The 13,243-nt window shown below is 36.2% G+C and overlaps 1 protein-coding gene across 1 annotated transcript; it reads right to left on the bottom strand.

Moving 5' to 3' along the window:
* Positions 1-635: 635 nt before the first annotated feature.
* On the bottom strand, positions 636-12,817 carry LOC142617627 (protein RETICULATA-RELATED 6, chloroplastic-like). Its single transcript, XM_075790574.1, has 8 exons — positions 12,275-12,817; positions 9,332-9,496; positions 9,137-9,229; positions 8,946-9,061; positions 2,616-2,714; positions 2,225-2,530; positions 1,965-2,129; positions 636-1,230 (listed from the first exon to the last, which is right to left on the bottom strand). Exons 1-8 carry the CDS (start codon positions 12,659-12,661, stop codon positions 948-950), a joined length of 1,614 nt encoding a protein of 537 aa, XP_075646689.1. The 5' UTR covers positions 12,662-12,817; the 3' UTR covers positions 636-947.
* Between the last annotated feature and the right edge of the window lie 426 nt (positions 12,818-13,243).

The raw sequence follows: 13,243 nt of genomic DNA, 5'->3' as shown, positions 1-13,243 counted from the left end.
CTTGCCATATACCTTGTTTTTCGATTACACTTGCAAGCCTACAATGTGCTACAAGTTTTGACCCTCGTACTGGGGATAGACAACACATAAAATGATATCTATCCACTTGTAAAGATAAAAAAAGTAATCCACCAGCTAAGATGTAACGGATTAAATTGCAATCCCACCTGTTGGGATGTAACAAATTAAAAAATTTATCACACCCACAAGGGGTACGAAATACGTTCCCATCCCAGCAATAAGGGATACAAAAGATTGCAAATATAAAGCTGATATATCATGTATCCGATACATGTAACTAGCCAGGAGAGAGCATGGTTTATTCACTTTATTGTATCCTTTTTCAAGGATAAGAGATCACCCTTGTAAACAAGGCTTACTTGAATTGAATGCTGACTCAATTGGGGTGAATTACAGAAGTTCATTACAAATATTTGCAGTTGGATCATTTGATAATAGAATAGATTAACACATAACTAAGGAGAATGATGGCAATAATTCAAAATCGTTAAATTTTTGGTACATGACATACAGGTTTTGCAAAATCTTGACAGTTTGAGAGCCCAAAAGAAATGTTTAGAAGTTATTTTTAAAAACAATGTAATATTCCCATTATAAAAAAAAGGCGTAATATCGTAACTAAACCTTCAATCTATAAAAAAATTTCAAGAACAATCAATTCTGAATACAGCATTGTTATACGTGTCAATTTAGATTAAGTGCAAGTACTTTAAAGGGAATAAAAAATTAACAAATCCTCCCCAAAAATATTATTCCTTGTTCTAGTCATCAAATTTTCTCTCAGCTGCCCCACTGCAGAAGCAGCCATGAATCATTATGGATACCTCCCACCCGCTCTTTCTCTAAATTTTGGTGTGCAAGCTCTCAATGTCTTCGTCATATGGCAAAATTGGACAGTGAAAGTGATTAGATCAACAGAACTATGCTCAACTTGTAGTCACCTTCTTCCGGACAATCCTCTTTCTCCGTGGCTTGGGAGCCGCTGGTTCCCCATCAGCAACAGAGTCAACAGTCCCCTGTTTGATGCCAAGGAGCCCAAGCCCAGAAACAATGGCATTCTTTGATATAAACCATTTTGAAGATGGCCTATTAACATCCTCAGAAGGTCTGCTGTAAACCTTCAAGAGACTATCTGATTGAACCAGTGGATCTGCCTCTACGCCTAACCACGCCAGCCTTGATCTCTCTCCTAATTGAACATTCAAAATCCTGCATACAATGATTACTAACAAAGTTAAACTGCTCAAGCTCTGATGAAAGTATCCAAAGGCAGGGACAATTATCTTAGGTACATAAAATTTGGACACCAATACCGATCAAACAAATAAGCTTTCATAATCTATGGTTACAGATTTCAATATAATCAATATGTGGATGCATATTAACAAGTTCTGACAAAGATTGCAAATCTATCACTTACAGAAGGAATTTATCAAGGAAGAAACCTTAATGAATAATCTGGCATCAAATGTAAATGGGTCCTTTGACATAGAAGCAAGGAGACAGAGAATGCTAATGCCACCAGATAGAATTCTCAGAGCATATGAGGCAAACATATACATATATATTGACAGACAGACAAGAATATAAACCCAACGGAATAGCACATATTTTGTTCTAAATAAAAAAAAAGAAAAGAAAAGAACAGAATAGAATAAGAAGCTCTTTCCTAGAAATGAATAAGCTATTAGCAAAAGCTAAAATAATGAAAGAGAAGCCACTACAATTAGAAGACTATACAACTAAGTGAACATATTGAGTATATCAACAATGAAGAAAATCCCCAACAATATCATATCAATTTAATAAATTAGAATGAGAGAGAGGTTTGAAAACATCCCTTCCTTTAGCATGGGAAAATGAAAAAACTACGTGAGTCAGTAAGTGTGAACCAGCACTATTGTCAGGTTTACATGAATGACTTGGTAGAGAAAGAAACAGACCTCAAAGCTGTACTAAAAAACAATGCCACTCCAATAACATCAAAGTGGCTGATCATTGCTCTATCAAATCCACTTAACAACTGATATCTGAGGTTTGCATAGAGACCGAGGAATGCACCATAACCAAGTGCATTGGTACTCACAGTTGGAATTGTCACAGATAATCTGCCCAACAATTAATGGTCACCCAAAAAAATTAGTCCGAATATTTTGCCCCATCACAGGCAGAGTTATAATAGATTAACAAAAGACATATTTACCTTCCCTCCTTTTTACTGGCCAAAAAGTTTGATACTGCGCCCTGTACTGCTCCAGCACTTAACCCAACCATACACAACTCTGCAGCCTTGTAGAAGAATGAATGGATTCTCTTCTGCAAGTCAAATTCCCGAAGTGGGTAACTCTTTTCAAATATATTGTTTGGGAGCTTCTGTAATGTATTTTGCAAGTCGAATTGGAATGTGTTACCATATGAACGACAAGGAGCAAGAGACCAAACAACAACAGCATTGCAGGCTGCTATGGTAAGGACGTTAATAAGTGCCAAATCCCACTCCTGCTTCATCCTACAACCATAGTAAAGAGAATCTAATCAGTTAATTATATTTAATGAGCATAACAGAAAACGTTTGTCATAAATAAAGCACATACCTATCCTTACGGTTCTTCAACTCCCACCAAACTGAACATCCAATTGTAGCAGCCTGCTCCAAAAGAAGCTTATATAAGAAGGCAGGATCTGCAATCATCCTGTGCAACAGAATAATTTTAGTTGATTACACAAGAATCCGAGGATAGACTCAACTGCTTACTGATATTCAATCAGTCAATGCACATAGAAAAGAATCAACCATTAATTTGTTCACAGCATTATTGAGAGGTTGACATTAAGATATTATCTGTTATATAATTGTGTTAAAAATTTGGGTAAGAATTTTATCCAGAACATTAAATCCATTTCTAATACTTCATTGCCTATGATTATGTACCTCTGATGGCACAAAACAGTCATATCCAGGTATGTATACTACAAATGAACATTTACAATAGTGAACTCCGATTCTTAAACAACCAACCAATTAAAAACCATAATATGAACTAGCAATATGCCTGTCCGGTGCATGGATTACTTAAAAATTCATATATAAAGAAAAGTTTTTTTTATTTTTTATTTTTATAAGTAAGAAAGATGTATATTCAAAAGGCTACTTTATGCATGAAAAGCACAAAGCAAACCCAAATTTACAAAGAAGAATGAAACAAAGAAGAGGAAAAAAAAAACAAGGAAGAAAATTAATAAAACTAAAAGAAAATTATCCCAAGTTATATGATGGAAGTCTATTGTTTAAGATTTTTGTCAAAAAACTATTGAATTTGGTAGATGATTTAAATATTTTGCTACTTTAAGTTGGAGGATGGAGGATTTCTTTTTTTGATAAGTAACAACAATTGTATTGAAAACATAACAGACCCAAATACATTGGAAATGTACTATGGGTGCAATACAATCAAGATCCCAAATTATAATGATCCAATAAATCAGAAATAGAAAAACATGAAAATGTTTGTAAAAAGCTAAACTCTACTCGAGTAAAGTACGAAAGAAAAAGACTTAATCTCAAGAATAGAACATTCACATCCCTCAAAACTTCTAACATTCCGTTCTCCAAATATACCACATTATGCAATGTAGCACAAACCTCCACAAAGCTATATTGCAATGTAGGCCGAACCAGCCCTGCCATGAAGATAACACCTCCAGATTCCAAACAAGCTAAACACCATTGCCCACAACTCATACGCTAGCATGACATTAGAAGGGGATGAAGAATGATAATATCCACGAACCTCAAAACCTCTACTCTTAGCCGGCTTCCAACAGATTTATCACAATCATCACCCTGCACAGACGTGGAATAGATCAAGTCCATAAACAACGGCAATGATTCTAATTCCCAATTGACGAGAACTGTACATCCCAGTGAACCCACCTAGACCGACTAATACAGTAAAATTCCCGAAAAGCCTCCTTAAGAGGATAATCTCCACACCACACATCATGCCAAAACTTCACTCTAGTACCATCACCCACATGGCCATTGTTTACTCTTCGAAAGTGCGGGAGATTGGCCCTGATAAGGTTTGTTGGAAGCTAGCAAGGAGTCGGGGTGGTTTTGAGGTTAGAAGTTTCTATCTTTCTTTTTACCCTCCTACTCTCTCTTTCCCTTAGAGGTTGGTGTGGCAATCAAAGGTCCCTCTCCAAGGGTGGCTTTCTTTTCATGGTCAGCCTCGTTGGTGTTTTGTTTGTTTGGACTCCATTGGGTTATGCCTCTTAAGGTAGTTGAGTTGTTTGAGTTTTGGCAAGGTAATTTCAGGCGACATCGCAATATTGTTTTTTGGAGGCTTGTGCCACATTGCTTGATGTGGTGTATTTGGAGAGAAAGGAATGCTAGATGCTTTGAGGGATGTGAGCAGTCCTTATTAGAGACCAAGTCTTTTTTCTTGCATACTCTCCTTGTTTGGGGTGTGGCTTTATCACATTTTTCTTGTTTTCCCTTCCTACTTTACTTGATCTTTGTAATTTTGGTTCTTGATTTTATTTTTTTGATAAGTAATAAAGATTTATTGATATAAAAAAGAGAGACACCTAAGTACACAGGGAGTATACAGGGATGTACATATCAAATACAAAAATTACAAAAATAAAGTAAATCCAAAATTGAAGAAAAAGGTTGGTTTCTCCACACTGAGAAACAGTCCAATAAGGTTCTAAAAAATAAAAGCTTGAGATTAGGCATAGAACACTCACTGTCTTCAAAACATCTACTATTTCTTTCCTTCCAAATACACCACATCAAACAATGAGGAACAACAATCCATTTTGGTTCTTGATTTTTGCTCCCACAGTACATCCCCAATGTACTTGGGTTGGCTAGTTTTTTTAATAAATTTTTTTTTGTTACCTACTAAAAAAAAAAAAAAGGGGAGAAAGTCAACTAGTCTCTCTTGATGCATTTCCAAAGACTAAAACCTTATGGACTAGAGACAACTTTTGTACACCATCCCTGCCATTCACTCCCATATTTCGCCTCTATGACTCTTCTCCAAAGAGCATCTCTCTTAGTCTCATATCTCCACAACCATTTGGATTTGGATGTTATTAGATGGGAATACTCCATCGAATATTCTAAAATTTTTGTATCCTTTTTTTTTTTGATAAGTAACATAAAAACTATATTAAAACTCAGTCTAGTACATAGGAAATGTACGAAAAAGGCATAAACATCAAGAAACCAAGGTACAATGATCAATCAACACAGGGAGAAACAAGAAAAAGATGGTAAAATGAAACGCCATTCAAGAAGAGTAAAAAAGAAAAAAGACTTAAACTCAAGAATGGACCGTTCTCGACCCTCCAAAGCTTCTAGAATTCCGTTCCCGCCAGATACACCACATCAAGCAGTGCGGCACAAACCTCCAAATAACTATATTACGATGCCCCTTGAAATTGCATGACCAACAATCCAAATCCACTACCCTTTGCTGCATCACCCAACAAATACCAAACAAGTAAAAAATCATACTCCACATCTCAAAAGCTATGGGACAGTGAAGGAGGAGATGATCTACAGATTCTCCACACCTTTTGCACATAAAACACCACTCAAGAACAACAAGATGCCTCTTCTATAGATTATGTATAGTTAGAATCTTGCCTAAAGCCAGGTCCAAGAGAAGAAAGCTACCCGAGGAAGAACCTTCGATTGCCACACCATTTTCCAAGGGAAAGATATGACACTAGAAGGGGATAGAGACTGATAATACCTGCTCACCTTGAACCATTGCATCTTAGTGGAATAGATCAAAACCAAAAACGAATTCAAAGATTGAGACTCTTGATCATTCATTAAATGACGAAACTGCATGTCCCAAGAAATTCTCCCATATGCACAGCGCATAACCTCATAGACCAAAGCATCCCTTGACCTACTAATATTATATAAATCTGGAAACGCCTCCTTTTGAGGACAATCCCCACACCACACATCATCCCAAAACTTCACACGAGTACCATCACCCACATCATACCGAATGAACTTGGAAAAATTCAACCAACCACTTCTAACGAACTTTCACAAACAAACACCATATGCCCTAGACACAGATTTTGTGCACCAACCACCCCACTCATTCCCATACTTCACCCCAATGACCCTTCTCCAAAGGGCATCATTCTCCAAACCATAACGCCACAACCATTTGGCTAATAAGACAGAATTAAATCTTCTCAAACACCTAATGCCTAAACCTCCAGTCTTCACTGGGCTACAAATCTTAGACCAATTTACTAAATGAATTTTACGATCGTCCCCAATACCAGTCCAAAGAAAATCTCTTTGTAATTCCTCCATCCTCTTGGCCACCTTAACTGGAATAGGGAAGAGAGAAAGGAAATACGTAGGTAAGCTAGAGAGAGTACTCTTTCATTTTTCTCTAATAAAATATCTTATAAAAAAAAAAAAAAGTAATATTGAAATTAATTTATTTTTTCACTGATAAAAAATCTTTTAAAAAAATATGATATTTCAATTCCTTCTATTCTTTATTTCTTCTTTTTTGTTCTACTGTACCTCTATCATTTTTAAACCTACGAGAGGAGAATCTTAAAAACTTCCTTTTCACAGTAGAAATCATACTTTAACGCCCAACCTTTTTCTCATCAAAGAAGAAAATCTAGCAAACTAAAAATACAACACCTAGGCTCTGTTAGTGTTTATGTCACCTACATTGGAAGCCCTGCTAACAGCAACCTTATTCCTATTGTCCTTGCTTTGTTCTCAATCACAAATTCAACCCTACCTCCATATCATTACAAAGCCTAAAATCCTTATTCTCCACCAAAGTGATAATTCAAAATCCACTTTATAACCCTTGATTTCCCCCTCTCCAAACTTCCCAACAACATGACAATCAATCTCTTGCAATCTATGACCACTCAAAACCCTTCCAGAAGTCCTCACAAATATAACTCACCACCTTTATTTATTTATTTATTTATTTTTTATAGTAACAAATCTTTGTTTCTTTTTATTTTTATAGGTAAGTAACAAATCTTTATTAAATCAAAAACTTGCAAGTTTAGCATACAAAAAAGGAAAATGAAATCATCCTCTCAAATTATACTTCTCAATCATCTCTAACAAGGAAAAAGAAGAATCTAATTGAAGAACTCTAGTCCAATCCATCAAGGAGTAAAAGAAAAACAACTTAAGCTCACTGCTAGAATGTTCACATCCCTCAAAATTACAAGCATCTCTCCCGCCAAATACACCACATCAATCAATGCAGCACCATCTTCCATATAACGGTATTACGATTCCAGCCAAAACTGCCATCCCAAGATGTTAACAAATCCATAACCTACTGTGGCATAACCCAAAGTATACCAAATAAACAAAAAACCACGAACCACAGCTCAAATGCTATAGGACAATGTAGGAGCAAATGATCCACGTTTTCCCCATTCCATTTGCACCTAACACACCAATCAATAACAATAATACCTTACATACTTAATCATTAGTCAAAATCTTCCCCTTTGCAGCAGTCCAAGAAAAGAAAGAAACCCTAGGGGGATCTTAGACCTACTGATAATTTTCCATGGAAATGGGGCTGGAGTAGACATACCCCAAAACCTCTACATTTTCCCCATTCTGTTTACACATAACTCACCACCTTTATTACATAAGACAGTTGTTAAATGCATCCATACTACAGCTGTCCTACATCAGAGTATACTAAGAACCCAAATGACACGAGTCCAACAGCTTGAGTTACATTATAACTTGATTGCCTTAACAAATCAATACCTATTAGCTCATACACTGCATATTCTAAACCTAGGGTCCCCTCATGTAACTGAAATCAACATAAAATACTTTACTGCATCTTAAGTCTTTAATCTTACACTTCTGCAAGGGTTCTAATCGAGTGCTAAAGAACTGAATAAAAATAGGATAGATTTTCCTCCAAAAGCCTCCTCCACTTGTATTTACGTGGTTATTCATGCAACCATCCACTTGTATTACTTAAACAAGTCACATGACTCAGTAAATAGATCATGTGACTAAAAGATAACGTGGACGGTTTTATCAATCGCCACGTAGTGGGTTGGAGGAATTTTCCACCAAACTGGTTTAAACGTAAACTTTTTCTTTTTGAGAATAAGGTGATGTCCTGCAAGGACCCTGCATTCTCCTCAATTTTCTCTTTTCATTCTTGGATTTTCTCTTCTTTCTTTCTTTTTTTGTTTTTTTTAAAGGGGTGAGGGGGTGGGAGAGAGAGAGAGAGAGATGGAGTGACAATAACAAGACACTATATCACAGAACAGGAAAAGGAATCTATTAAAAGAAGCCCAAACTTCAAGGGAATCAGTTTAAGTTGTAGGCTAATTGCAACCTTGTATCACACAATAAGTTTCAATGTCACGAAACAGTTTTTTATATTCACATTTCATGGCAAATGCACATGTGTGAAGCTTTGTTTCTTTATATTCAGAAATTATGATAAACGCACACAGGTAAGCTTAGTTTTTTTATATTCAAATATCATGGTGAATGCACATGTAAAGCTTTGTCATTCTTGAAAAAAGATAAGCCTGATGCCAGAAACTGAATTCCTTGAGCTATTTCTACTGTATCAGCATCTAAGGAAGCAAAAGTGAAACCTTAAGAATATAATTAGATTCTTTTTTTTTTATTGGAAATGAACATACTGAGGGATTATATCACAATAAATTGTTTCCAGTGCCAAAAGCAAAACAATCCCAAAAACGTTGCAGATATGAGCAGTTAAGACCAAAAATAGAGATAGAGAGAGAGAGGGAGGGAGAGAGATTAATATGTAAATGTAGCATAGGATTATATGGGAACTCTGCAACTTTGACAGCCGATGATGTGGAATTAAAGGAAGCATATTCACCTGCCAATAAATGCCCTTGACATTCCTTCAGGAAGTGCTCGGGAGATAAATCTAGTAGTAGTTGGCCGGGCATTGATTGCTAGGAATTTTACCATTTGAGCAGAGCTAACCAGACCCTGGAGGCAAAATTTGAGTTGGTATATGGAGAGATAATTCTTTGCCAAAAGCATGTAGTTAGAGAAATACCATACCATTTCATAAGCTTGTCGGAATCCAGCAGGCAAATCCATCATTGTCTTGTGCCACTCGTTTAACACTGCATCTACGAATTTACGATCAAAAAGCTGATAAAAGGCACAAAATTATTACTGCATTAGAAAATACTAATTAACAGCACTCAGACAAAACATTTAATCTACTCTAAGAGCATATAAAAGAATTTTAACCTCCTCAAGAAATTTACGTCTCCTAAATAGGCCTCCCTCATCCCCTTCATCACCATCATCAAAGTCATCAAAGTAATCGTCGTCATCGCCATCATCATCACCACCATCACCACCACCATGATTTATTTTCTTTCCAATATCTCCACCACCTCCCCCGATTGCAGTCTGCAATTCCAGAAGTATCAGTCATGTTAACCAAGACAATTAACAATTTCCATCACAACATGTTTAAACCAAATGAAAGCAGTAAAATTCAGTTAATTGGTTAAAGGAATGCAGAACCTCGAATCTGAGTACTTAGACCTAGATCAGCACCCGAGTCCAAATCTATAAATATGTTGGTTCCCCCTAAAATAATATTTGCATAATTTAGGAGTTATATAATTTAGATGGTATCAAAACTACCGATTTCACCAGTTTCAATCACAGCCAGAAGTTCACTTTATCTCAGAAGGCTATATAAGAGTTATAAAACCTATTAAGTTAAAGAAAAAAATGTAATAAGGCTGATACAAGGTCAACTATGCTCTATGGTACTAAATGTTAGGCTATTGAGGTGCAACATATTCATAAAAAGAGTCAAACTAAAATAAGAACATTAATCCATAGCCAACCCAAAAGTTCATTTTTATAAATGACCCTACATGAATACAACAAATGAAATGTACATAATTGGAGAACAAAGGAATTTAGTTCAAATTTTCCACATCATACATAATTGGGTTGGTAAGCATTCATTGAACATTTGGAATTTAGTTCCACTATGTTTGATGCGGACAATTTGAAGGGAACAAAATCGTCATATGTTTGAGGATCCAAAAACAACAGGAACTCAATTGTTAGCTTTGTATAGTGGTTCCTTATTTGATTGGTCTCGAGCATGGGGATTTACTCATACCATTTCCCTTCCAGAATTCATATAGCCATTGTATCTTGGTACATAATTTTGTTCTTTTGTATTCTTTAGACTACTCTGTGTCCATTGCACATGGAGTAGTCTCTTTGCAGAAAAAATTCATCTTACTTATAAATAAAAAAGGATCTAATAATGACATTCTTTTAAAGAAAAAATCTAATGAAACCATTTATGTACTAAAAGGATAACTACAAATTGAAGTATTATATCTGAGAGAGAAAGTTCATGCTCGGTGGCCTTTTCTCTTGATCGGTTGGGGATAGAGGAATGGAGAAGCTGAGGTGTTTGGTTTATTCGGAGACCAAATGATTGGGAAATGGATGGAGTGGAGGAATTTCTCCGTACATTGGCTTCAAATTTAACTCCCAATGAGAATGGTGATTGTTTGTGATGGAAGTTGACAAAGAATGGGGTTTTTGATGTCCGATCATTCTATAATAAGTTACGAAGTCCCTTACCGATTATTTTTCCTTGGAAAGGAGTCTGGAAGGTTAAGGTTCCTCGGCGTGTCTCCTTTTTTGTGTGGACTGCTGTATGGGATAAGATCCTTACTGGTGATAATTTGAGGGGTAGAGGGATGGATTTTGTTGACTAGTGCATTATGTGCCATTGTAATGGAGAGACGGTGGATCATTTGCTACTTCATTGTGGTAAAGCTTATCGGTTGTGGAGTTTAGTCTTTAGATTGTTTGGGATTTCTTGGGTCTTGCCAAGATTGGTTGTGGATACGCTCTCTGGCTGGCGGAATTGGCTTGGAAAGCATTTGTCTAGCATTTGAAATTTAGCTCCGTTGTGCTTAATGTGGTATCTTTGGAGGGAACGAAATAGGAGGACGTTTAAGGACATGGAAAGTTCAGATGACCAGTTATTGGCTTCTTTCAGTGGCTTTTTGTTTGACTGGTCTAGGGCTTGAGGACTCACCTCTAGTGATTCTCTCCCCATGTCCCTTAGCTCTTTTCTTTGTAATTAGTTTCTTTTCCTTCTCTTTTCTTCTCTTGTGTTTCTTTTCTCTTTGTAATTTTCTCTCTGTCTTATGTTTTTTCTGCATAAGGTAGTGTTTTTGAATATACTTCTTTATTACTTATCAAAAAAAAAGTTCATGCTCTTTTATTTTGGGATGGAATCTAAGACATGCCCACTGAAGTTGAAATTTATTGAAACAACAAAATTCAAAACTTAAAAATGACATACTATATGTCATGCATCACTGACTACATATATAATAATATAAATGTTACAAATCTAATACAAAGCATTTGAATTGGTCAAGAATCCTTTTTTTTTTGGATAAGTAATAAAAGTTTTATTGAAGACGAAACATACTTTATGTTTGCAATGATGAACACAAAGTATCTTAAAAAATTTTAAGAAGGTCATACAGAAGATCTAAAAGCATATTGGAACTAAAAAAAAAAGGTAAAATGTGTAAAACCCCATGACCGAGAGCAAACAAACAAGGTACGAATCAACAGGGATTTCATCTGATTAAGAGACCCCCCAACATCCTCGAACATACATACGACTATTCTGTTACTTCCACACTATCCACATCAAGAATGTCGGCACCAGATTCCATACATCCATTGAAGAAATGGTAAACAAATTTGATTACTATGATGCACGGCCACGGACACGGTAATACGACAATTTTAGAAAAATAAGGACACATACGGCGTGAACACAGCAATTAAATAATTAATTAAATTTTATATTTAGGCATATTTTTAGACAAAAAATACGTTTATATCTAGAATTTAAATTATATAAGAACTACAAATAAGTTAACTAGCACTCAAAGTAATACAATAATATACATAAAATATTTAAAGTACAAACCAAAAGTTTAAATAGTGTACATTCAAGACCAAACTAAAAACATAAAAGGAAAACGATAACTTTTGGGATTAAAAAAAGAGAGAGAAAGAAGTACTAATAGACTAAATGTGTAACTTCTGAAATAATTCTGACAAATTCTGAGCAACCAAACACTAATAGAAGTTGAAAGAAAGAAAGAAAGAAAGAAGTACCTCGGGGCTAGACTGGGATTGCTTCTGGGACATATCGAGCTTGCCTTTCTCCAAGGTAACCGCACCAAACGCACCGTACTGCCCCTTCATAACCGGACTCAGCATTGAAGAAGAAGATACAGCCGGTGGCGCTACCAAGCAACGCTCCAATAAACTCACGGAGGAGGAGGAATCTCCTTCCACCACTGCCGACGACGAAGAAGAAGAAGAAGAAGAAGAAGAAAAGGCTTTGAGTACCAGAACTCCCCTCCTACTGCGAGCAAGTTTCTTACCGGCTACCGGCGGCAAGTAGGGACCACGAGCAACCACCTTCGATGATGAAGATGACGATGATGATAAGGTCTTTATCGGCATAATTTGCGCCGTTTGGAACACCGCGTGAGACATTTCTTTTTTTCTGTTTGGATACCAAGAAAATTACATAAGATAGGTTTTTTTATTTTTATTTATTTATTTATTTTTTTTTGTCTCTCCCTAAGAATGGGGATTGGGGAGTGTGTTAGCTAGAGAGAGAAAGAGAGAGAGATGTGAAGATGTTAAGGGGGGGTTTAGATGTAGGTGCGAAACTCACACTATCAGATACCCAATCCGAAAGTTAGTTAGGTGAGTTGACTCGGGCGTGTTTGGGTCCGGGTTTGATTTTTGGTTCTAATGGGCTGGGCTGGGCTGCGCTGGCCTAACTAACCTGATGGTCTTCACTCTTCTCCTGCTCTAACTAACCATCACCATCACCATCACCATCACCATCACCTGTTAGTCGTTTCTTCCAGGCCTCAAATTACTATGACGCCTCCCACAAAATCATCTAGCAAAAGAATAAACCGTTCATCCAACCAATTAAAAGTATTCTACTTCTACTCAAAATTTTTGAATCCACCAATGTGGATGCTCTTAACTAGTGATAAAGAGGTATACAATAAAAGTTTATTTTAAATGATAAATTGATAAAGAGATAATGATAACTATGGA

This window comes from Castanea sativa, chromosome 11 (genome assembly GCF_040712315.1).
Source record: "Castanea sativa cultivar Marrone di Chiusa Pesio chromosome 11, ASM4071231v1".
NCBI lineage: Eukaryota > Viridiplantae > Streptophyta > Magnoliopsida > Fagales > Fagaceae > Castanea > Castanea sativa.
This window is presented reverse-complemented; position numbering and strand designations above follow the sequence as displayed.